This window comes from Hyperolius riggenbachi, chromosome 3 (genome assembly GCF_040937935.1).
Source record: "Hyperolius riggenbachi isolate aHypRig1 chromosome 3, aHypRig1.pri, whole genome shotgun sequence".
Classification (NCBI taxonomy): Eukaryota; Metazoa; Chordata; class Amphibia; order Anura; family Hyperoliidae; genus Hyperolius; species Hyperolius riggenbachi.
The window spans coordinates 443968163-443994693 of record NC_090648.1 but is presented as its reverse complement, the minus strand read 5'-3'; the positions used below and the strand labels follow the sequence as shown (position 1 = coordinate 443994693).

Below are 26531 nucleotides of genomic sequence, written 5' to 3'. Positions count from 1 at the left end.
TTCCACATGGACACCTGGTTGCTGCAAAGTACAGCATTTAAAAAGAAACTCCGACCAAGAATTGAACTTTATTCCAGTCAGTAGCTGATACCCCCTTTTACATGAGAAATCTATTCCTTTTCACAGACAGACCATTGTGATATTGTGGTGAAACCCCTCCCACAAGAAACTCTGAGGACCTGGCTGTGAACCTTGTTGCACTGTGGGAAATAGCTGTTTACAGCTGTTTCCAACTGCCAAAAAAGCATGCAGCAGCTACATCAGCTGCCAACAGTAAACATGTCACCATGTGATGAATGTCAGAATGTAAATCAGGGATTTAAAAGATTTTACAATGGGCAACCACTGACTAAATCACTTATACATAATTACTGTAAGAATGAAGCACTTTTTTTATTACATTATTTTCACTGGAGTTCCTCTTTAACATTATTCAAGGAGTCAAGAAGAAATTTGCATTAAAACATTAATAAAACTTTAATGGAATCATTTTAACGGTCTCTGTCAATCATAAATGCTCATAATTTAACAGAAAAAATATGTTTGTTTAATATTCTATTATAAAGAAAACATATATACAATCCTACATTGTACAGCATTGAATGCTGGCTGAGCAAACATAGCAAAATACTTATCTGAACAGTCTGTCGGATACAAGTCCTGCATATTTACCGGTAATATGTACGTTCCATATATAAGACAATGAGCTGCACTACATCTCCTCTCAATGAGGCTTATCAGAAATGTATACTGACCCTAAATGTAATCCCTGCTATTCATTCATTACTTGTGTGCACATCTTCTCCTCAACTTTACATCCTGAGTAGCTCTCAATTCACTTACAAGAAAACTGGGCAGGAAAAGGGTAGCAGATGCCTATGAGGCGAGTGATAGGCCTGGAACCCACCAGCAGTACATAACTAAGCCATTTCTAAGTGCTGGCGATTTGAAAAGCTCTTGCTAATGTAATGCTACGGGTGTAATCCCACTTGAGAATGTGATTTTATAAAAATCCCCCATATCATTGCATTAGCAAAAGATTTTCAAATCACTAATGCTTAGTAAAGGCTGCTAGTGGGTTTGAGCCCATACATTTATTGGGCTCTGATTTGTTTTGCCTATTTGCATTTAAAGAGGCACTGTAATGACTGATAGTAAAATGCAGTAAATTATTCAGGATAACTATAGTAATTATCTTGGTTTCCGCATCAGTAACACTTCCTATAGCTGTATATTGAATGTAGCCCGCCCTCCCAATGATGTTTAACCTAGGCTGAGTAGCTATGTGGAAGGCCAGGTATATTTTCTACTGGCTTCGGAACTCTCAATAAAAAACCAACCATTCCGCAGAGATCACCCAAAAGCACTAAAGAAGTCGCATCTGTGATACATTTCAGTATGTGAATCAGGGTGAGGAAAGATTTTACAATTTATAAATGAATATTAGAAAAAAGAAATTCTCTTTAACATATTAAATGCCCCAGTATGGCTTCCGTAGTTTCATTTTGTGTCAAGAGGACAGTACAGCCTTTGCATACTCCTATCCCAGGCAGCACAAATCACTTGACCCCTCCCACTTCCTCTGCTGTTGCTGCAGCGCTGGCCACAAAGTGCGATTCTCAAAGGAGAGGGCAATAGTAAGAGCTGTTCACTAGTAGTGAGCTTCTACTAATAGTTTGGGTTACATAAATTACTTCCAAAAGGAAATTTTCTGGAATGCCTGCGTCAAGTATGAAAATTGTGTGCGAGTTGCACGGTCCCCTATATAAGATTACCGATCATGAAATATTTGGAAAGCTTTAATACGGAGTCAATAATCCAGTGCAAGTGTGAAGATCAAGCGGTCAGACTGCACCTTCTGCATGTGAATTTTTCAGAGACTACGGAAGCCAAAAGATCAAAATAAGCCAATCCCGTGTTTTAAATGGCTGCTCGGCTGATCACATGACCCCCTTAGAGCTTCAGCACTCTCGCCTTGAAATTTCTTCTAGAAGGTTTGTCTTAAAGGGCAACTTCTGACTGCAAAATTACAATGCATATCCATACTACACAAAAACAAATTCATTTCACGCTATGGCAAATCACCAGTGACTGAACTGCCCCCACTTGGGGAGATAGCCCTAGGGTCAGAGATCAAAGCTTTTTTTTTTACAACACTGGGCTTAGAAGCATTGTAGGTACCTGTTAAACTGGCAAGTCAACAATGGCTGCCCTTGCTGCAGATGAACCAAGAGCAAATATCATCCAATGGCCTTTTAATAAGTAGAATCTTGCCTGGCTGCCCTGGGGAGGGGTCATACGGTAACCTGATATATACAAAGGAACTCAACATTGGACGAGGCGTGTAAGGGTCTGTTCACACTGCAGGGGTAAACGCTGTGTTTACCGCAAAACATGACACGCAAAGGTGCATGGCAAATGCATTTACACTGTCAAACAGAACGCAACTGCAAAATGCACTCACCGGACCACAAATGCAAAATGCCGACCTGTTGCATTTTTCCACAGCCGCAACAGAAAATGCAGACGGCAAACTCAAATCGGACGCAATGCAAGTTTCCATTCCCACTAGGCTTCCCGCCGCATGAAAAACGCTACTTATTCCGATAAAATTTTGCGCGCCCGTCCTGTACCCACTGGTCCCGGTAACCAGGAAGCACAGGGCTTCCTGTTAGTTTGTAAAATAAACAATGGGAATTCTGCAATAGATAAAATTCTTATTGATTCATGTGGACCAATGAGAAATCCTCCCTGTTGCTAGGTAGGATACACATTTTATTTTTTTTTTTACAAACAGGAATCTCTAGGCTTCCTGGTTACTGGATGACGAGAAAAGTGGTGGAAATACCAGCAGATGGGTAAGTGCTCAGGTGGTGAAGCAAACGCAGCAGATGGAAAGGCAAGTGTGAATGTGGTCAGTGCATCCTGAGTGGATGCGCTTACTGCACCGTTTCTGCAACCGCTGCGTTTGCAGTGTAGTGTGAACCCGGCCTAACAAGATTCAATCCTGAGCTCAAGCAGGGTCAGCACCTGTGTGTGTGATGAGATATTACAGTAGATAGGATAACTCCCTTTAGCTAGCACTTAAATAAGTATAGTCCAATGATGGCATATAAAATATTATTTGTAAATAAACCTACCCTTTTTATATAAATCAAGAGGTCAATCATTAATAAGTAACATAAATCAGTGTGCATTCTACACTTAGGTAAAAAGAAAAAAGCCAACTAAACTTGCCAGGCATAGCAACGGTAGTCGGAGTTCTTACAAAGGACTTCCTAGAATGCTCATCTCTCACTGGCTGTGGGCTTACCCAGAAGTCTGCACAAATCAGGAAGCAGTTTTTAGCACTGCAACGTGTATAGGCTTACTGCACGATACGCATTCATTACCCTGAGAAGAGTTCTTCCTGCCTGAAGGAATGCTAGGGACATGCTGGTGGTGGGGATGCCGGGGATACACCCTAATGCCAGGAAGTTATTGCAGTGCCTTGCATGGTCATATCCAAAGCACAGCAGGTAGGACAATGTAACAACTTGTTCAAACACTTGCAATTTACATAGTTGATCTGGTATTGTTTTTTATTTTTATTTTATTGTTTGTAAAAGTGGATATAAACTCTAAATTTCCTGATTGTACCACTGCAGTGATTCTTTACTAGCATTTCAGAAAAGGCCATAGAGGCCCAGGCCTTAGGTGACTGCAACCCAAGAGGGTGGCTGGACATGGCAAAGGAGGATTTAACTTAAAAAGGAAAGCTGTAAATAGGGAGCAAGACGTGGAAGAGGGATGCTGTTGTTCAAGAGAGATGTACAAGTAATAGAGATGCTGCTGTACATGAATAGTACACACGGAATGGGAGCTGCACATGGAAGGGCCTCAACAAGAAAGATGGCCTTGGGGCGCTAAAAGAATAAATCCAGTCTTGCTAGTGTTAGCAGTGGACCGCCTGACGATACTTGTTGTCCAAAGCTGCTGATCACGAAGGGAAGAAGACGCGATCACGGATTATGCATCTGATTACACTGATTGAGCTCACTCTGTGAAAACTGCAATGTGGAAGCTCCATCCACCGCCACCAGCTGGCCACCACAAAAACTATTTTCTAGGCCTAAATAGTCTTACAGAGGAGCATGACTATGTGAAGATGCATGAAAAGTATTAGCAGTCTCCTGAAGTCATATCTATTACTAAGAATGGCTTCAGTCACTATCATCACTGTCACTCTCATCCTCAACATCATCCTCATCGTTGTCATCATCCTTTTCCTCATCCTCCTCTTTTCTTTCTGATGTCTCTTCCTTCAGGTCTGCAAAGAAGTCGTCCGCTCCCCCGAAGGCTTTCTTGCTGAGGGCCGCCAGCTGCTTGTTCTTCTTCCTCTTCCGGTAGACATCCACCACGATGGATCCTATTGCTGATATATCCCAGAACTTCACCTTCTGGTCATGGCCACAGCTAGCCAAGAACTTGCCGTCGCGGGACTTGGCCAGCTGTTCTATCGGCTCACCTGGATGTTGGCCCACTGTTCCAATAACTCTATTGGGTAAAATGTTTATTGCTCTGGAACAAAAAAAAAACATTTTTTTAGAGAATTTAAATTTATATTATCACTTGAGCACATGTTTTTTGTAGTCAATAAAAGGCGTGTATTTCTTTCACCCTTGTGTGACATTAGGAGGTAGGAGAGGTAAGTCAGCAACTATGTTGCAGGAGAAGGTGATATTGCGAGAGCATGGTAGGAGAGTAGCATTTTATTTGGTGGTGGTGGGGGGAGGGGAGTTTATAGTTGAATGGAGGGAAGTTATTGGTTGTTTTTTGCCTGCAATACATTACATAGCAGTACATGGAGATCTCTGGCAATGATCTGTCAGAAGTCACATTAACATGTATGGGGGAGGGTTTTGAATCATCTATTGGGTTTGGGTAGGTGTTAAGGGGTAGAATAAAACACTTCAGCGCTATGTCATATACGTCCACCACCGGAAACACCAAAACAACAGATGCGCTTACCGGACAATTACAGACCTTAATTACAGGGTCTGCAATAAAGCCTTATGAGGTCAGCAGCAGGTGTCTTCACAGCTGGCCTCCTCTCCAGGTACAACAGAATAGTTCAAATGCAGTATTTCACCGTATTTGGGCATGCAAAAAAACAATACACATCTAAGCGTATCTATTGTGACTTTAATAAAGATCCATAAAAGCAACACATAAAAACTTTAAAAGGTCACTTACATCTGGGCCCTTATGTCAAAGTTTTATCAGGGGCTAAAAACTTTTTAGCCCCTGATGAAACTTTGACAGTGACACCGGTCGGGTGAGGCGGACGTGTGGCTGGACGGCGTCCTATGATATATGTGCTGTTGTTCATCGTGGGTCCCTGTAATAAGGGCCCAGATGTAAGTGACCTTTTAAAGTTTTTATGTGTTGCTTTTATGGATCTCTATTAAAGTCGCAATAGATACGCTTAGATGTGTATTGTTTTTTTGCATGCCCAAATACGGTGAAATACTGCATTTGAACTATTCTGTTGTACCTGGAGAGGAGGCCAGCTGTGAAGACACCTGCTGCTGACCTCATAAGGCTTTATTGCAGACCCTGTAATTAAGGTCTGTAATTGTCCGGTAAGCGCATCTGTTGTTTTGGTGTTTCCGGTGGTGGACGTATATGACATAGTGCTGAAGTGTTTTATTCTATCAATGATCAAGATGCTGTACTGAAGTGTTGGACTTTAGCTGCTCTGCATATATACCCTGTTCCAATTATTTCATGACTTTGCTGGTTGCGCTGATATGCATATGATTATCAGGTGTTAAGGGGTGTTGAGTAGCAGCAACTTTTCTGTGGGAGGTGGGTAGATTGTAAGGGTGTTAGGTTGTGTGTTTTTTGGAGAGAGAAATGCCTAGTGATTTTAGGTATGAGGTAACGCGGTGGAGGTGTTGACCGTTAAGGTGACCATACACTAGTCGATGCCCACCAGATAGGTCCCTCTCTGATCAAATCTTATCAGAAAGGGATCTATTTCCTGCCCACAAACAGCAGACAGATTTCCAATGGACTGAAGAATAGATGAAGCTCATCATATTGTGAGTACAATCACTGACCTGACAACGCCGTCCATAGATCCTGTGCACACGATATGGTCATTGATCGGGATCATGCAATCTATGGACTCTGCTTTCACAGCAAACCGATCGCTTGTTGCTCCGAACCCATTCCAGTTAAACAGGTAGATGGTGCCCTCACTGGAGCCACAAGCCACTTTCTTGCCTCTCTAAAACAAAAGACACATACATTACTGAAACAGACTGCACTGAGCCCAGCATGTAATCTTATTTCTTATTTATATTTCAAGAGACTACATAGAGGTTTGGTGTTTTTTTTTTATTAAACACTCAATGTACTTAATGAAAATACATTTTATCCTTATTTCTTTAATTAGGTAAATATGATATGGTGCATAGGAAACAACCTTGCAGATGCCAGGTGGAGCTCTACAGCAATGCCATACTGCCTGGAGGCACCCACTTAAAGAGAAACTCCGACCAAGAATTGAACTTTATCCCAATCAGTAGCTGATACCCACTTTTACATGAAAAATATAATGATTTTCACAAACAGACCATCAGGGGGCGCTGTATGACTGATTTTGTGCTGAAACCCCTCCCACAAGAGGCTCTGGTACCGTACGGTACTCTGGGCAAACTGCCACAATGTAACAATGACACACACAGGAAATGGCTGTTTATAGCTGTCTGTTAAAGCCAGAACAGCTACATAATCTGCCCACAGTAACAATGTCACCATGTAATACATGTCAGAATGTGAATCTGGGAGAGGAAAGATTTTACAATGAGCAAACTCTGACTAAATCATGTATACATAATTATTGTAAAAATTAAGCACCTTTTTATATTAAATTATTTTCACTGGAGTTCCTCTTTAAAGAGAACCCGAGGCGGCATCTTTAAATCTTAATAGGACACAGAGTTATGTTCTGTGCACAATCACATGCCTCTGTGTCCTTGTGCTGCCGCTGTCAGTCCCCCCTGGGGTCTGCTGTCCCCCCTGCAAAATACCGCCAGGCTAGTGACAATCTGCTTGTCGCTAACCTGATGTTTACCTGTGGCTTGTCACTCCATTACAGGCTCTTCCCGCCGTTCCCCGCCTCCGTTAGCTTCCTCCAATCGGAAGCTAAGCCGACACCCAGGAAGTACTGTGACCCAGCAGCACAAGGACACAGAGGCATGTCATTGTGCACAGAACATGCCTCTGTTTCATATTAAGATTTAAAAATGCCGCCTCTGGCTCTCTTTAAGCTGGAACCGTCTTTATTAAAGTGCTCCTATTACAAACATAAACACTAGACTTATTGTTGTTGGATTAAAAAAATGCAGCACAATACACTTATCCTTTTTATATTGAACACAGCGGTACCAACCTTCATTATGGAAAGAGAAGTTAAATCTCCACTTTGGTATTCTGACAGTAATTCGAACCTCCTTCTTTTTATGTTGAACACACCCATTGTTCCATCTCCGCTATAAAAAAAATTAATAAATAAATAAAGGTTATATAATTCTTACATAGTAAGTTCACCCACCCATTTGTTCTAGAACGGTACTGGGAAAAAAAAGAACAAGAATCCACAATTATCTTTTTAATACAGTTCACAGCTTGGTCTTATAACCAACGGAAATCTCCTCCCTCTGCCTCTTTCCTAGGACAACAGGAGGGGCATTGCTTCAGTAAGTTATAGGAGGGGCTGTGACCTGGACTGCTAGAATGCTGGACCATGTCAGGCACCCTGCAACTGAGGAGGAGGAGGCAATTGTGGTATTGCGTCTAGCAACACTGATGAACAGATTTGCAGAAACGGTTACAATAACATTTAGTAACTTTTTTACAAAAGCTACAGTTATTTTAAAAAGTGAACAGAAGAACATGAAACTATGACCGAACAGTACCAATGCTGTACTTGAAGTCAGGCACCCAAAACTGTCCAACAAGATGAGGGAAGAAGGGGAGGGGCAAGGAAAACTGGGCCTGATGTCTGTTGATGTGTTATCAGAGGCCCTTCTGGCCAGACAGCCGTTTCAACAGCAACAAAACGTCTGTCAAAGAGCCAAGACTCCTAAATGTGCCCATTAACGGTACAACCCCTGCAGCGTTCTGTTTACCACAGCGTTCTGAAACAATCGACTGCCTGTGGGATTTTACCGTTAATTGGCACTTTAACACCTCCTGTCCTGCTTGATAGGTTTGCATTCCTGACATAACAAAGAGGAAAAAAAGTAAATGATTTGTATTAGACAAAGTGAACCTGAAGTGAAAATAAACTTATGAGATAAATTGTATGTGTTGTACTGATGATAAATAAAAATAAAGATATAAAACTGAAAATTACTAATGTTTTAAGATTGCATTAGAAACTGTCACAGCTGCAGTTTACAATCCACACTCTGCTTTGTTTAGCTGAAAATGATACAGAACTAATGACCCTTTGAACTTTTCTGCAGTAAAACCTCATTATTTGCCTTCTCCCTGACAGATATCAGCCTTATATCTCAGGTTCTATTTACTTTTCAGGAAACGGGGCTCAATGCAACAAGCTGTTCAACAAGTTCATTTATATAGATAACTCGTTTTTTTCATGCTGTACTAGAAAACAGAAAGGGAGTTCACATAATTATCAAGTGGGGCTAGTACTGTATGTGTATATGTTTATCTCATCATGTTACTTCAGGTATGCTTTAAGACATTCAGTATACTGTATATCAGGACTGCAACTATCTGGTATGTGTATTGTTCACACACTGAATAAGCAAGATCTTGGAAACATTGTTATGTATAGCAACGCCCCATGCTATTTCTACTGCTCTGTATCCTGGTGTGTATAAGCGCAGACACAAACACACATTGCATAAAAAGCACTAGGAAGACATACCTTGCAGTAAGCAATATTTTTTTGTTTTGGTCAATGACCATATCGCTGATGTATTCCTCGTGATTTTTCATCTCCATAAAGGCCGTCCCTCTGCGGAGGTCCCACACTTTCAGCATGCCGCTTTCATCACCGGTGGCAAAGAGGTTCTCATCAATGACAAGCAGGCTGTTCAGAGCGCAACTGTGAGTCAGAGACAGTTACAGGAATGTGAGATTATTTTTTACAGGTCAGAAAGCTGAGTTATAAATACTGAAGATCAAGGAGACAGGCTTGTTTAGGTACTTTTTTCCCATTTTCTGTGTTGGGAAATTGAAACAGGAAATTGGTTGCTGTTGGCAGCTCTATCAGTTTCCATACATCAGACCCGGGATTAAATTATTGTCCAGAAACCAAACTTTCTGAAATATTATTGAGTCCACAAAGTTTTGCCAAAATTAAATCAAAGAGAAAAAAAACAAAGCAATATCAATTCGGTCAAAACGGCTAGATACAGTTCAAGACATTTATTAGGGGACTTACTGGTAGCCCAATTGGTTAAAATCAATTAAAAACAAATGGGAAAAAAAACATGGGGGGGGGTGCAGAGTCAAAACACCAGTACAAATGGTAATTGATCTGGTACCTAATAAATAGGTCACATAATTAACCTTTTAGCTGCCCTGCCCGAGTTATCTCACCACAGATAACTTTGGGCAGGGCAGCGGCAGCCAGCTGTTCTCAGGATCCCTAAAGCAGTCCTATGCAGAGTGGTGAGGTGAGGAGCAGTTTCATATCTACCTGTCCAGACGCTGCATTCTCTCCTCTACTTCTTCTCTTCCTCCACTGGGCAGTGCTTCAATGCCGACATCCTTTTCTGAATCCCGATCACATGATATGACGTGATCGAGACCCAGAGGATAAAGTCAGTGTTGCAGTGCTGTCCGCTGGTGGAAGAGGGGTGATCAAAGAGACTCTTACACTACCCCTCCCCCCCTCCCCACCAGGCAGCACTGCAACGCTGACACCTAATCACGTCATATCATGTGATCGGAACCCAGAACAGGATGTCGGCATTGAAGTGCAGCAGGCAGAGGAGAGCCAATCTAGCATCCGGACAGTCAAATATGAAAGTGCTCCCTGCGCCCGACTGCATAGCCTGCCAGACTGGTGGTGGGTGGGGTTGGGGGGTCAAATGTTACCTTGCAGAGCACATATAGTTTTACTAATGTGGCTTTTAAAGGGTTAATATGAGCTGCCCCAATTACATTAGCATGTGCTGCTCAATACACAACAATCATCACTCAATAAGTTAATAAATAAATAAGCAAACCATGTTATGGAGTGAGCTCCACTTGATGACAAGTATAGGACAATCCAATAGTTAATATACATGCAATTAATAGATATAAAGTGTTCAGTGAATAAAAAAAAAACCGAAACAGATGACAGTCAGGAATGCAAGGAAACACAATTAGTGCCATTGTGCTAATGAGGTACAGTATAGTGCCATGTGACTAAAAGTAGGTGCAGAGATGGAGAGGTAGTTCCGTTGCAGGATAAGTGCTAAGAAAGAAATAGTGCTGAGAGAACAGCATAGCAAGAAGTGACTAGCCGTAGTTTCTTACCAGGCAAGCGTTTGTGTACTGGCATAACCCCACCCTGGCCAGCCTAATGCATTTCCTGAAGGCTTCTTCAGAAGCCTCCGGGATGAGACAGGGAGGATCTTTAGATGTCGCCAGGGAAGCATTGTTTGAGTTATGATGTGGCCACGCCTAACACAGGACCATGGAAAGCATTTTCATACATCAGGCCCAGGATTAAATAATCATCCATTAAATAGTTATCCAGAAACCAAACCTTTCAAAATATTACCAATTGTGTCCACACAGTTTTGCCTTTCAGATCTCTCACCCAGGGCCGGGCCGAGGCATAGGCTGGAAAGGCTCCAGCCTCAGGGCGCAGTGTAGGAGGGGGTGCACAATTCATCCAGCTGTTATTCCTAATTGTGTATGAAGCAGAAGGAAATAAGAAAAGGGGCGATATAGCAGTGACTGCAAGCCATATAACTAGATATTAAGGTGTTGGGGAGGTTGTGGGCCCTGTGGCCCTCTTAGTCTAATCGCAATCAGTGTGTGACAGCTGAGGTGGGAGGGATGGAGGGGCGCACTTTGGTGTCTCAGCCTTGGGTGCTGGAGGACCTTGTCCCTGCTCTACTCTCACCCACATTACAAAGCCAACACAATTAGCGTTGTGCCAACACCTTTACCTCCTCTACAGCTGACCAGCAATGTGTTCTCCCCAGAATTTTTTTCCAGCCGGGTGGCATGAAATAGCTGCCGGGTGGCATGAAAAAGTAGCCGGGTGGGGCGAGTTGAAAATGCAGGGCAACTGTGCTTACAGCATAGGAGGAGGTGAGGAGGTGAGCCGATGACAGCCGGGTGGTCACCAAATCTAGCCGGGTGGAGCACCCGGCTAAAAGAGCCTGGGGAGAACACTGCGCATATATTGTGCAAAGCCCCGCCCTGCACTTGCTGACTGGCCAAAAGACAAAGCAGAGTGAAGGCAGTCTCTCTTCTATCTTCTAGCCAGGCTGGCAACTACAGGCAACAGCTCCACTTATGCTGCAGTTTTCATACACAAGAACAACTGGTGCAGATGTTACAACATCAAGCTCAATTAAACTTTTTAAGATGAATGACTCCTGCGTATTTTCGTTGCTGCTGCAGTGTTTCCCCAGGTTGAACTCAGGACTGACTTCCAGCAGTCTCATTCACTATCAATAAGGTTGTGTGCATCTTTAGACTTTCTATAAGCAAATTAAAGTAGAGAAAGTGAGAGAACGAGAGCCAAGAATGCAAGTTTAGGACCAAGGAGGAGACTCTCTGACAAGTCATAAAGCCTCTGCACCAAGCCAATACCTGTGCTTGCAAAACATTAATCCAAAAAGTCAGGAGGGCTTTATGAAAATAAAAGCACTATTATGCCTTCTGTAAAGTCTGAAGAATGTACTTACTCGTGTGCCTTCGTAATGCGTTTGACTAGTTTTCCCTCCTCTACATTTAGTATGTGTATGGACTTGTCTTTGGAAACTGTAAAAAGCTCTGAAAAGATAAAATTTGCTCAGATGAGTGCAGAAAAGCATAACAAGGCCACACATACAAACAAGTGACCAATGAATTGACTTACCCAACAATGAACTGACTTCCCCAACCAATAATAATAATAATAATAGGAACATTCGTATAGTACTTTCCTCCTGTCGGACTCAAAGCGCTCAAGAGCTGCAGCCACTGGGACGCGCTCAAGAGGCCACCCTGCAGTGTTAGGGAGTCTTGCCTTGAACTCCCTACTGAATGGGTACTGACCTAGCAAGGATTTGAACCTGGAAGGACAATGACCCAAAGCATACTTCAAAAGCAACCAAATAGTTTTTGAAAGGAAAGAAGTGGAATGTTATGCAATGGCCAAGTCAATCACCTGACCTGAATCCGATTGAACATGCAGTTCACTTGGTGAAGACAAAACTGAAGGTAAAATGCCCCAAGAACAAGCAGGAACTAAAGACAGTTGCAGTAGAGCTCTGGAAAAGCACCATTAGGGATGAAACCCAGCGTATGGTGAGGTCTATGCATTCCAGACTTCAGGCTGTACTTAACTGCAAAGGATTTGCAACCAAGTATTAAAAAGAGAAAATTTGATTTATGATTATTATTCTGTTCCATTACTTTTGGTCCCTTGACAAGTGGGAGGCACATATACAAACTGTTATAATTCCTAGACCATCAATCTGATTTGGATGTAAATACCCTCAAATTAAAGCTGACAGTCTGCAGTTAAAGCACATCGTGTTCGTTTCATTTTAAATCCATAGTGGTTAAGTACACAGCCAAAAGTGTTAGAATTGTGTCGCTGTCTCAATATTTATGGACCTGACTGCATATTCCAGTGTATGGGTAGAGCAGTCCTTACGTTGCCCATCGCTGGAGAATGCAGAATCTCGGCAGGATTTCAGATGATGTCCAGATGACCAAAGTTCTACGTTCCCCTCCTCGGCACAGGAGTACGAATACCTGTAACAACCACATCAAGAAAGACACATGAATGGTTATCGTAATATCACAACACTGACATTCAGCAGTTCCTCATTGCCTTAGCACAAGGATCATATTTTATTTGGCCAAGTCAGTTTACATTTACAAAACATGACCCTGCAGGTGAATGAAGAGAGGCAATATGACAATCACACGGTACAGGCATGGTGTGAAGTGGTGTGTTTATGCATTTATTTTACAAGTGTAAGGCTGTGTGGTGTACTGCTCCATATTTTATACAATAAGTACAGCTGTGTTGGGACACAGATACTGAGGAAACTCAGGGGGCTGCCCTGTGGCAGTGACTGCATGAAGTACAGTGGCAATGACTGGGGATAGCACTGTGACACTGCCTGGATGCCAGACTGTGGCACTAACAGGGGGGCCTACTGTACTAATGGCAGGAGGGCGCACTGTGAGGGGGAAGCACTGTGACAATGACCAGAAAGTCGGGGGCGCACACTGTGGCAATGACAAGGGGCACACTGTGGCAATTACTGAAGGCTGTACTGCGGCACTGACGGGAGAAGCACAGTGACAATGACTGGGGGCCATGCTGTAGCAGCGACTGGGGACCGCGCTGTAGGAATGACTGGGGGAAGCGCTGTAGCAATGACTGGAGGATGCGCTGTAGCAATGACTAGAGGATGCGCTGTAGCAATGTCTGGAGGATACGCTTTAGCAATGTCTGGGGGCTGCACTGTGGCAATGACTGGGGGCTGCACTGCGGCAATGACTGGGGGCGGCAATGACTCTCCCTTATACAGTTCCATAGTGTCTAGAGGCCCCCACCCTCCCCTAAACAGTTCCATAGTGTCTAGAGGCCCCCACCCTCCCCTATACAGTTCCCTAGTGTCTAGAGGCCCCCACCCTCCCCTATACAGTTCCCCGGTGTCTAGTGTGGCCCCTTCCTCCCCTATACAGTTCCCTAGTGTCTATAGGCCCCCACCGTCCCCTATACAGTTACCTAGTGTTTAGTGGTTTCCCTCTACCACCTCCGTATGGCTTCCCTGGTGTTCTAAGGCTTCACTTCCAATATAGCTTCCCTGGTGGTTTAGAGTGGGCCAAACTTAATGCAAAGTGGGGAAACCACTTGAGGGCCAGATTTGGCCCGCGGGCCGGAGTTTGACATGTATGATCTAAAGGGATGTCTGGTATGCCTCTTACTACTGTAATGCCCTCACTGCACGGAACAGCTTGTAACAACACAGAGACACTTCACTCTCTTCCACTGTTAGGAACAGATTTTAGTAAATGGGATTCAGTAATTTACCGAACTTCTACCACACCTGCGAACATTTTTATGAATTAGCACACAAAAGCCTAAAATACCAAATGCGTTATTTTCCCAACCAGATTTTTTTTGTTTTTTGCACAGCCTTTTATGAATCGACCCCAATGACGATAAAGAAACATACGACAGAATAAAGAAGACTTACACAAAAACATCTCCATCTATGTCTCCTGCGGCCATGATATCCCGGGTCGGGTGAAAAGAAATGGTGTTGACAGCAGCCTCGAATGTTATGTCACTTGGGGTGTCCTTTGCCCGGGGCTCAGCGGGGCCGGCAGTATCATCCAGCTCTTCAGTCTCAGCCTGTAACAACTCAGATTAGTTTCCTGACTGGCAGTCCATGTTGTTTTGAAATTCTACAATAAGTGGCTTGGTGGTAGAATAAAGAGATGCAGAGAGGACATGAAAGGCTCCTCCCTCCTCTTAGGTGAGGTTTAGGGCCCTTTTCCACTAGCAGTCGCTAGCGTTCACGCTGAACGCTAGCGATTGCTGAATCGCAATTACCCGGCGATCCCCCGACGTTTGCGGCGGCGATTTTGCTATGCTATGCACTGCATAGCAAAATCGCGGCAAATATCGCTCCGCCGCGCGTTCCCGTCAAAAACGAATCGCGGTAGTGGAAATGACCTACCGCGATTCCTATGTTAAAAAGCAAACCGTAGCGATTGTAAAATCGCTAGCGGTTTGCGTCTTTCCGATTCAGCGCTGGTGGAATAGAGCCCTTACAGTTACCCTTTAATGCTTTAGTTTGCGCATACATTCAGATTTTCTTCAAAACTAATCAGAAAGCATTTACAGCACTGGTATGTGTACAGCATTTGTTCTTTTTAGCAGGGCTGTGGAGTCGGAGTTGGAGCAATTTTGGGTACTTGGTGTCGGAGGTTTCATAAACTGAGGAGTAGGAGTCGGATGATTTTTGTACTGAGTTCACAGCTCTGGTAAGTATTAGACTAAGGGAGTTGGACTCAAGGAGTGGGAGTCTAAGCTATTTTGGGTACCCGGAGTCAGAGGTTTCATAAACTGTCGAGTCGGAGTTGGAGTCGGATTATATTTATACCTGTACTGTATTCATCTTAAAGCAAAATTTGAGAAGTGAATTTCACGTCAATGCCATTACACTACACCGCCACGGGACGCTCTGGCAGTTTGTGGCTGCTCTGCACTTCGTGAACCAGAGCTTCCTAGCCTGCACAGTAGTATTGAGCCACTCAAGCGCACTGTGCAGGTGCTGCCGTACTTGTGCAGACGCAGTACAGCCATGCTCATACATGGCAGAGAGCGCGCCCACAGAAACATATCCCTTTCATTAGTCTAATTTGACTCATTTTATACTCCACCGAACACCAAAAAGTTTTACCTGTTGATTTTGGTCCTCATTTTCCTCCACTTCTTTACTGAGTGGTGCGGCCTGCAAGAAAACGATACCTACATTACTACTGTTGTGCATAGCTTTACTACTTAGAACCGTAAGCGTCGCGGTGAGGTGAAAAGGGGCAAACGCAAGATTTGTGAATATGCTTCAAGCAAGATGCCCACTTGCATTTGCAAATCTCCTTCTGCTAATGTGACGTATGCACAGTCACCCACCAATTCCTGTTCCCTTTGCTGCAGTTTACCATAAAGCCTCAGAACTTGAGGGAATCCTGAAGGCAGTCAGCACTGCAGGCAAAGCAACCATTTGGATTGGTTGGTGAGTCCACACAAAGTCCAATTTCGATACAATCTGGGCTCTCATATAGAGGCCAGGTCGCTGCCACCAATCTGCAATAAAGCGTGCGAATGCACTAAGTCTTACTCTAGCTAAATCCTGTAGGAAAAAGGGTTAATTTGACAACCTTTCTAGAGATAGTAAACTAACAATATTAATATCAAAACAGTTATGGTAACGTCTCTACTGAGATATGAAATCTTTTTGCGGAGATTTTTCAGAACAGCACTTAGACGAAAGATTTGTAATCGTTTATTTAAAGAAATAATGCAGAACTAAATATAGCAATAGAAACAAATGGATACAGAAATAATAAAGATTAAATGGGAAGATAGCTATTGATAGTCTGAGCAATTTGTCAAGTTACCATGTACTTTGCGATAATAAGTCCAACAGAAGTTATGAAGTCCAATTCTGGAAAGTTCTGTGGAATGGATATAAGTCCTTTGATAACATAGCCAACCCTTTGATGGTAGATGGATGCCTGCAGCAGGACTCTCTCCTGTGTCCAGCAGTGTTGTTTTAACCCTTTCTCTGCCAGAGGGTATGGATGGTAACAAGAGATGTTCTTCCACCCTTAGCAATCTGAAGTCCGGCCCCTATTGTCTGAGGGACCAAATGGGCATTTTCTCCAATTATGCCATAACCCAGCAGATATCGGACACATCTCTTTCACAAGGCTGAAAGCATTTTTGCAGTGATTTCCAGAGTGATTTAGAGGAAAATGATTTTACGCAGTCCTTTCCCCTATTAAACCACAGAAAATGATCCAAACAATATAAAACACCATGGACATGCTACACACTGTTCATCAAAAAAAGAAAAGGGTTCCATATAGCGAAAAGTATGCAAAAATCACTCATTGAGAAAAGTAGAACAATCTTTATTAATCGGGGACATATGCAATTAAAAACAATTAAAACCAAAAATGGCACTGGACAGCGGGCATAGCTATAAATATAAGTACACGATCATAAACAATGTAAATCAATACTGGTTCACCAGGGCAAGCAGGTACAGCACTATTGCTTCTTCAGAGCTGTTCCAGAGTTGAGAAGCAAGAGTTGTTGCGGAACTGGTGAGGGCCAGCGGCAGACAGCAGACATCATGGGGATACTTGGGTAAGTAATGCAGGATCCATTATTATTTACGGGCAGAGGGACTATGGCTTTGTTCCGGTTCACTGAATTAGGGTTTGTTCACACTATGAGCGCTTTTCAATTTTTTAAAAGTGCTTGAGCAATGTTTCTCAATGTGAGTATTCTCACATGAGCGATGAGCTTTCTTTCCAATCGCAAACGCGGCTCCTGCACCTTTTCCTGCGTGTTTGCTTGTCAATACAAAGTATAGGGAAATCGCAAAGCACTTGAAAAAGCGCTTTGAAAAGTGATTTGGCAAGTGCTTTTTAACATAACACACATTGTATTTATTAAGTTCCAGGTCAAAGAGTTCACTTCCTGATTGTCGTCAAGAAGAAAAAACAATCGCCAAACAAAAGCGCTTAGAACAGCGCAAATCTCTCTGAAAAGCGCAGGGAAAGGCGCTTACAGAAGCGCTCACAGAAGCTTACTTATCTATTTATTCCTGTACCTGCTTGCCCTGGTGAACCAGTATTGATTTACATTGTTCATGATCGTGTACTTATATTTATGTCCGCTGTCCAGTGCTGTTTTTGGTTTTCATTGTTTTTAATGGGATATGTCCCCGTTTAATAAAGATTGTTCTACTTTCCTAAATGAGTGATTTTTGCATACTTTTTGCTATATGGAACCCTTTACTTTCCCCTATGTAATCGCTCTGAAAATGCTGCAGGACAGGGCTGTCCCCTCTGTAGGAAGGGACATAATCGGCTGATTGGCAGGAGGGGGGGGGGGGGGGAGTATAAAAATGCAAACAAAATAGTAAAATGTATTTAAAAATAAATACAATAATTTATAAGGGAAAAAAAACATCTGGGGAGCGATCAGACCCCACCAACAGAGAGCTCTGTTGGTGGGGAGAAAAAGGGGGGGGGGATCACTTGTGTGCTGACATGTATGGCCCTGAAGCGAGGCCTTAAAGCTGCAGTGGCCTATTTAAGAAAAAATGGCTTGGTCTTTAGGGGGGTCCTCAAGTGATTAAATTACTCTGATCAGGATAAATAAACAATAGTCTAGGGCATTCCGGTATTACAGCAGCCAGTGCACATGGCTACTAATGACAGGCAACTTATGAAGCACTAAACACACCCTGCCACCTCTCCCTGCTAATATCCCAGCAAGCCCAGCAATCATTCTCTCTGCTCACCCTGCTCTGCACATTCACTCACTGCAGGCTGTGTGTAGAGAGCGAGGAGACACATTTGGGGGGGGTCAGAAAGGGGGGAGGTGTGCTACATCTAGTGCAAGAAGTAGTACAGTCCCCTGCACTGCCTGCTGTTATTTTCCCAAATGTTGCCCAAACTATGAAAAATTGTCCCAGGTAGAAGAACACAGTGGCTGAGCACCAGAGCAGCACCCCTAGCCATGGCTACACCCGATGATGTGTGCACTTGCAGCCTTATGGTAGGTACACCACTGGGAGGGACAAATGAGGAAGAACGAGGAACAGGGGGATTGGATTCCCAAAGATGTACTGTCCATCTAAAAGATGGGCAGTTAAGAGCTAAGATTAAGATGTTTACTAAAGTTGAACAATCATAGCAAGTTTTTACAGATATCATGCCTCCCAACATTTTGAGATGAGAAAGAGGGACACTTAAGCCACGCCCTGCCACACCCCTATCCACTCCCCCACCACACCCCTAGTCACACATACCATAAAGATTTCATAAGAAAAATATGTTGTATTATAATTGAAACCACACTGGTTCTCTATCCTGGTTAATTTTCCTTCATAGTAACATTTTAAAATTAGTAATATATCAATTTAAAGGTTGGGAATAAAGTTTAGAGTCAATCAAACACATTTTTAGTAGATAAATATATATATTTACATAGAAAGAGGGACACATGAGGAAGAAAGAGGGACCGGGCATGCGAAGAGGGACTGTCCCTCCGAAAGAGGGACAGTTGGGTGCTATGATTTATTCACATAACTCTTTACGTTTACATAGCACCTAAAAGAAAGACAAGGGAGGCAGAGAGAGGAATGGTCGAGGGTATATATAGGGCCAGTAGCTGCGAGCTTTGCCTAACTTTTATCCAGGGCAGGTAACAATAGTCTACAGGAATATGAGATGCACACACTACTTATTATATACAGGACAAGCTCATTCCTATAACGCGACTGCATTAAAAACGCTTCACTTCGTCTGCAAAGACAAAGTAATCGTGATACAATGAAAATAAACTTGTAAAATAATAAAACCCTGCCTGACGCAGTACTCGTCGTGCTTACCTCTAAGGGCGCCGCCATCTTTAAAGTGGGACAGAAGGCCCTGGCAGCTGTATAGAGCTAGTTTAAAAATCACGCAACTACTTTTTTCTCGGTGTCTTATGGTAAAATCCCCTAAAGATCGCCTCTTACACATTGCAGCATGTTTGCCAGCGCCGGTCACAATCCATTGAGTACGTGGAGCGGTTTCACTTTCCGTCACTGTTTTAGTGAGCTGCAAGGACCTTCCGGGGAACAACTAGTGTCAGTGTGTATGTGGCTGCAAAGCCATCCTTGGAAGTGCTCCCTCTAGTGGCCAGTGGTGGAATAGCAGGCATGCGTCTGATAAACCTAAACTAATATACAAAAAGACTGGGGGCTCTATTCAGAAAACTTTACGCAAGTTTTCCGCTCAAAACAGCGGACTTTCCCGACCATTTAGCAAAGTGGGCATTCATAAAAGCTGTTCCCGCATGAAAATCTACAATCCCCCAGCAGAGTGAGAAATTTCCGCCTTCTGCAGTGTTTTTCTAGATTTATCTAGAAAAAAGTAACAAAATGGCCATTCATAAAGATTAGAGGAAGCGGTATGTGGACGGGAAATACCGCTTCTTCGGATGTAGCGAGAAGCCTGCGGATTACATAAAAGTGAATGGGACAGTCAGGACTTACTACACATGTCTGACCGCGCAATTCCCCCCCCCCTTCTCGCGCTCCCGCCACCAGGAGCATCCTGCGACTGGCCGAAGTTCCCGGAAGGATGAACGAGGAGGCGGCAGAAAACGGCGGGGGAGCGATTAGGCCGAAAGGGCATGGTGAAAATCCCAGGTATGTATACATTTTTGCTTTACATTCACCTCAGGTACACTTTAAAAGCAGTATTAACTACTTTCGGACCGAGCGAGTACGAATCTACGTCGGGCAGGGGGCACTGCGGTCCTGACCGGACGTAAACTCTACGTCCCATTGACCGCGCGCCCCAGCCCGTCCACGTCGCTCGGTCCGCTCTGCCCCCGCCGCAATGTGATGCCCTGCCAGCTCTGTGACGGCAGAGCACTGTGAGCCGGGCAGGAGCCGTCTTCATTGGCTCCTGGCCCTGTCATTCCTGTAAGCCGTTCTCATTGGCTTACATGGAGTGACAGGGTCAGGAGCCAATGAAAGCGGCTCCTGACCGGCGCACAGCGCTCTGCCATCATAGCGACGGCAGAGAGAGCAGCCTGCGGCGGGGACAGAGCGGCGTGTCCGGCGGGAGCGACGGTAACTTGCGGCGATTCGTCGGGAAGCGGCGGTTTGCTGGACCAGCACCCTCTGGTCCTTAAGGGGGCAGAGGGTGCTGATCCAGAAAGGGTTAAACTCCATATTAACTGAAAACATTAACACAAATAATCCAATAAGAAACGTTATATGAAAAAAATAAAAGAATATTTCAGCTGGATTCCATATGTACTGTTTCTCTGTGATGCCAAAAGTGATCACGTCTGGCCTTTTTAATCCAGCTCAGAGTTAATTTACTGCATATTTTATAGATTACTTTCCCTCCCACAACAAACATCACCTACATAACAGGCTTATATCACTATGTAAACTCTTCAAAGGGAGGGGAATTCAAATACCTTCTTGGTCATAGTGTCCTTATCTGATCTGAAATGTGAAGTTTCCGTTATTTGCATTTTAGTTATGCTTGTTTTGCAGCTGAACCACTTGAGGACCGGCATCGAAACCCCCCTTAAAGGATAGAGGTCAATTTCTTTTGAGAAACAGGGAAGCAGGCATATACTGTTACCTGTGCTGATGCATACCACTCCCCGCGTTCTCCTCTCAGCCCCCCTGTAACTCACCTAAAAGCCCCCATGATCCTTTTCTGTTCAGCTGGGTCGAACTTCACTGTGCAGGTAAACTAGAAGGCAAAGAAGGAGGACACTGGAGGTCACTTAGTCGTGGAGAAAATTGACTACCTGTAGCCAGAAGGCTGCTACCAGGGGACATGCCCATATTAAATGGTAGAAGGAGGGGACATGCATTCCACATTTGAGCCAGCCATGTTTGTATTTAGCTAATATGGACACGGTAAGGTAAGCTTGGTGTATTATATACAGTTGCGTGGCACGATCCTCAACACAAAGGGACACCTGTCTAACCTGTCTGATGCCAGAGCTTCTTCCCAATCCTCATCATCAAGTGACAGACCCAGTTCTGATTTGTCCCTTGATCACTGAGTGCGTTCCACTGCCCCACTAGCAACCAGCAAGGCAGTTTTTAGACAAAGACATTCCAGGCCATTGCCTGAAGTGCCATTGGTCCTAGGGGGGTGCCATGACCCTGGAATAAGCCCCACCCCAATAGAGCCATGCCACCTGACTTGTGCAGCAGCAGGAAGTTCGGCGTCCTGAGGTGCAGCAGCATCGCAGGTCTCTGGACAGCAGACATCACAAGGTCCAGATAGCGTAAGTTGCAGGCAGCCCCCACATTGTACCTCTATGCCACCTCCTTCTGTCCCCCTTAGTGCATTGTTCTGACCCCCTTTGTGCCTCCTTCATTCACCCTGTGCCACCTCTGCCTCCTTTAGACTCCCTCTTCCTCCTTCTGCCCCACCTTTGTGACTCCTTATGGCCTTCATGCCGCCTTCTATCCCGCCTCCCTCTGTCCTCCATGTCTCCTCCAGTCCCCTTGTGCTACCTCTGCCCCCCCCCCCCATGTGTCTCCCTCTGTCCCCCCTTTGTGCCTCTTTCTGTCACCCATATCCCTTTGTGGCACTGTCCCCATCCCCTGCACTCCCCCAGCCCAGTGTGTAAATTTACTCCAGCGGAGAGGTGAGAGCACAGCTTCTGCATTTACCCACTAAGCTGGGGGGAGTGCAGGAAGGGGGTGTGCAATGAAATGCTATTGGCGGGTTGCTTGAGGACTCGAGGACTTCCTGTATTAAGTATCAGGGGCGTTTCTAGGTTCCTGGGAGATCCGGGGCACCCCTGGGCACCAAGAGGGAATGACTGTGCGGCGCGCGTAGCAAAAAAGGGCGTGGTCATAATTGGGATCAAATGTACATGAGCATAGCAGTAGTATAGCAAATATATTATATAGGCAGTATTTCACATGAAAAAGGCCCCTCACCTGGCTTCTGTCTTGTCTTCGGCTGGCTAGCCTGTGTGCTATACACGGCTGGCGTTTTTCTGGGCTTGCTGGTGGTAATGCTGGGCTGCCTGGCTGGTGGCGATGCTATGCTAGCCTGGCTGGTGGTGATGCTGTGCTGGCATTGCTGGCGTTGATGCTGTGCCGGCCTGGCTTTGCTGGGCCTGGGACTTTGCTAGGTGATTTGTTGGAGGCTTTGCTGGGCTAGGAAATTTGCTGGGGGCTTTTCTGGGGTGAGAACTTTGCTGGGCTGGGAGAATTTTTGTGTTCTTTGCTGGGCTGGGGGCTTTGCTTGGCTGTACGCTTTGCTGGGCTGGGGCCCGGGAGCTTTGCTTTGCTTTGCTGATGCCCGGGGCTTTGCTAGGGCACAGGGGCTTAGCTGGGCTGGGGTCCTGTGGCTTTGCTGGGCTAGGGCCCTGGGGCTCTGCTTTGCTGGGGGCTTTGCTTTGCTGGGCGCTTTATTATGCTGGGCTGGGGCGCTTTGTTATGCTGCACTGGGGTGCTTTATGCTGGGCTGGGGGGGCTTTGTTATGCTGGGCTGGGGGGCTTTGTTATTCTGCGCTGGGGTGCTTTGTTATGCTGGGCTGGGGTGCATTTGTTATGCTGGGCTGGGGGGCTTTGTTATGCTGCGCTGGGGGGCTTTAAAGAGAATCTGTATTGTTAAAATCGCAAAAAAGTAAACATACCAGTGTGTTAGGGGACATCTCCTATTACCCTCTGTCACAATTTCGCCGCTCCCCGCCACATTAAAAGTAGTCAAAAACAGTTTTAAAAAGTTTGTTTATAAACAAACAAAATGGCCACCAAAACAGGAAGTAGGTTGATGTACAGCATGTCCACACATAGAAAATACATCCATACACAAGCAGGCTGTATACAGCCTTCCTTTTGAATCTCAAGAGATCACTTGTGTGTTTACCTTCTGTCCCCCTGCAGCTCTCATCCACTGAATACTAGTGACAGGCTGTGAGGCTGATCGTTTCTTCCTGTCTGTAATTCCTCAGTATGTGTCAGCCAGCTCCAGAGGAGGATTTTTATCCAGCTCTCTTCTATCACTGATAAGATAGCAGAGACTCTGCTGGCTTATGTAAATAACACACACACACTGGAGTGTGCATGGAGGGGCCTGGAAAGGGGTGTGCATAAACAGACCAGCACGGAAGAGTTGGCAGCCTTCCAGACACAGGGCTACAAGTCTGACAGGGGAAAGAAACATTGATTTATTACAGAAACAGTGATAGTAGAAAGTGCTGCAGTAAGCCAGAGCACATTAGAAAAGGTTTAGGAACTTGTAGGATGGTAGAAAAAACGTTGTAATTTTTGTTACAGAGTCTCTTTAAGCTGCGCTGGGGGCAGGGCCGGATTTCTGGGAAGGCCACAAAGGCCATGGCCTAGTGCGATAAAATCAGATAAGATAATAAGGGCAGCATGACTTGGAGAGAGAAGAGGTCATATGTCAAAGTTAATCACCTCTTCTTGTCCCGCAGAGCAGGCAACCAGCACCCTGCTCTGCACTAATAGCTGAATTCCAGAGTTCCCCAATTTCAGCAAGTCTCTTTCTCACAATTCCTGGTGTGTTATGACAGTCAACATCTGCTGTCACCTCACCTGATGATCCATTCCTCTCTATAATGGACATACAAGTTGATGTGAGAAATACCAGGGATTTACATTGCAAAGCAGATAGAACTAAGTTCCGCTGAGTTTTAATGCAGGCATTCACAAACATCAGTGAGCTCTGCTAGTTTCTTCACTTTCTCTTTTACAGCTGTGACACTGACCCCAGCAGCTGTTAATTACACTTTCTTATCTCTAGTCTACCTAAATTTATGGCTTTAGGTTTTTTTTCTTTCTAGCCAGCAGTGGTCTCAGTTAAAGGGAAGGTCCAAGCAAAATAAAAAAATGAGTTTCACTTACCTGGGGCTTCTACCAGACCCATGCAGCCATCCTGTGCCCTCGTAGCCACTCACTGCTGCTCCAGTCCCCCGCTGGCAGCTTGCCGACCTCGGAGGTCGGCGGGCCGCATTGCGTACATTTTTACGCATTCCCACTAGTGCAGGAACATAAACACATACATTGTTACGCGTTACTGGTTCAATGCGTACATTTTTACGCGTTGCACCATTAATGCGTAAAAATGTATGTGTTAATGTTCCTGCACTAGCAGGAATGCATAAAAATGTATGCAATCTGAGGTCGGCTAGCTGCCAGCGGGGGACTGGAGCAGCAGTGAGTGACTACGAGGGCACAAAATGGCTGCATGGGGCTGGTAGAAGCCCCAGGTAAGTGAAACTCATTTTTTTATTTTGCTTGGACCTTCCCTTTAACTCTTTCCCGACTCATTTTCTGTCCTTCAGTTCCTACCATCTATGAGAACTACAGGTATGTTGCTGCATGCGGTTGCAGGACGGACGGTACACATCCGCCTCGCAATGCGCTTACCATTTCCATTCTGCATGTACTTTGGAGACGCATTTATTACCCCTAATGAAAAAAAAATCATTTTCAAATTAAAACAAATGTTTATTGACAACTGCTACATCAAATAAGCAAAACATGCGTAACAAAAATGCATTCAGAAGCGTTTAAAGGACTTCCGAGGCCAAAAAGATGAAAATTACACAATACCTTTTATATATATCAGTGCTGTCCAACTTCATGGGCATGGAGGGCCATTTTTTTTTCAGACCCCATGGTGGAGGGCCGAAGGTTCTTGCTAGAGCCGCTGCCCCCCCCCCCCCCCCCCCCCCCCCCGGAAAAAATGCAATTAAAGGATAATTAGATTGGCAGCACTTTTCACAAAATGCAATTTAAAATAATGGTGAAGTTGTGTGGCGCGCATAGCGCGCCAGAAAACACGAGGGTTCCATTGAGCCGAGCCGCGCCGCGCCGAAAAATGGGTGTGGCCATGGACCAGAATGCGGGTGTGGCCACGGGTGGAGACAAATTTACATGAACTTAGCAATGTGGGACATTAGATTAGGATAGTGGTGGTGAACCTTTTGGAGGCCGAGTGTCCAAACTGCAACCCAAAAGTCACTTATCGCAAAGTGGCAACAGCAATTTAAACTACATACAAACGTTTTAACTCATACATGAACATTATGGAAAATCCAAGTTGAAAATAAACTGTGAAGATAAACAATTTCATCCATCCTACTCCTGAAAAATGTGGGTTTTTTTTTAGAACCTCCCAGTTTTATTTTCCGTTTTAAAAAGCTAAAAAAGTAGGTTTAATGCTATTGTCTCATGATGACGATTCAGCTTTTCCATAGTCTCACAGTTCGCAATCATGTGACCCCCAACAAGACAAATTCAGCAATCATGAGGCCCCCAACAAATCATGAGGCCCCCAACAAGACAAATTCAGCAATCATGATGCCCCCAACAAGACAAATTTAGCAATCATGAGGCCCCCAAAAAATCATGAGGCCCCCAACAAGACACATTCAGCAATCTTGAGGCCCCCAACAAGACAAATTTAGCAATCGTGATGCCCCCAACAAATCATGAGGCCCCCAACAAGACAAATTCAGCAGTCATGAGGCACATAAATAGACAGCATTTCACATAAATAAGCAGAATGCCCCTTTAGTGACAGGTGCCCCCCACTTAGATAGTGACAGGTGCCCCCCACTTAGATAGTGACAGGTGCCCCCCAGCTAGATAGTGACAGGTGCCCCCCCAGTTAGATAGTGACAGGTGCCCCCCCAGTTAGATAGTGACAGGAGCCCCCCCAGTTAGATAGTGACAGGTGCCCCCCCAGTTAGATAGTGACAGGAGCCCCCCCAGTTAGATAGTGACAGGTGCCCCCCCAGTTAGATAGTGACAGGAGCCCCCCCAGTTAGATAGTGACAGGTGACCCCCCAGTTAGTGACAGGTGCCCCCCCAGTTAGATAGTGACAGGTGCCCCCCCAGTTAGATAGTGACAGGTGCCCCCCCAGTTAGATAGTGACAGGAGCCCCCCCAGTTAGATAGTGACAGGTGCCCCCCCAGTTAGATAGTGACAGGAGCCCCCCCCAGTTAGTGACA

At 44.7% G+C, this 26531-nt stretch overlaps 1 protein-coding gene across 2 annotated transcripts; it reads right to left on the bottom strand.

Moving 5' to 3' along the window:
- Positions 1-452: 452 nt before the first annotated feature.
- Positions 453-19436, bottom strand: WDR55 (WD repeat domain 55). 2 transcript variants are annotated; one of them, XM_068277806.1, is made up of 9 exons: positions 19398-19436; positions 15669-15719; positions 14457-14614; positions 12896-12996; positions 11940-12027; positions 8948-9127; positions 7442-7541; positions 6105-6274; positions 453-4560 (listed from the first exon to the last, which is right to left on the bottom strand). In XM_068277806.1, exons 1-9 carry the CDS (start codon positions 19413-19415, stop codon positions 4203-4205), a joined length of 1224 nt encoding a protein of 407 aa, XP_068133907.1. In that variant the 5' UTR covers positions 19416-19436; the 3' UTR covers positions 453-4202. The 2 variants fall into 2 exon arrangements, with proteins under 2 accessions (XP_068133907.1, XP_068133908.1); XM_068277807.1 differs by lacking the exon at positions 19398-19436 and adding an exon at positions 16387-16555.
- Between the last annotated feature and the right edge of the window lie 7095 nt (positions 19437-26531).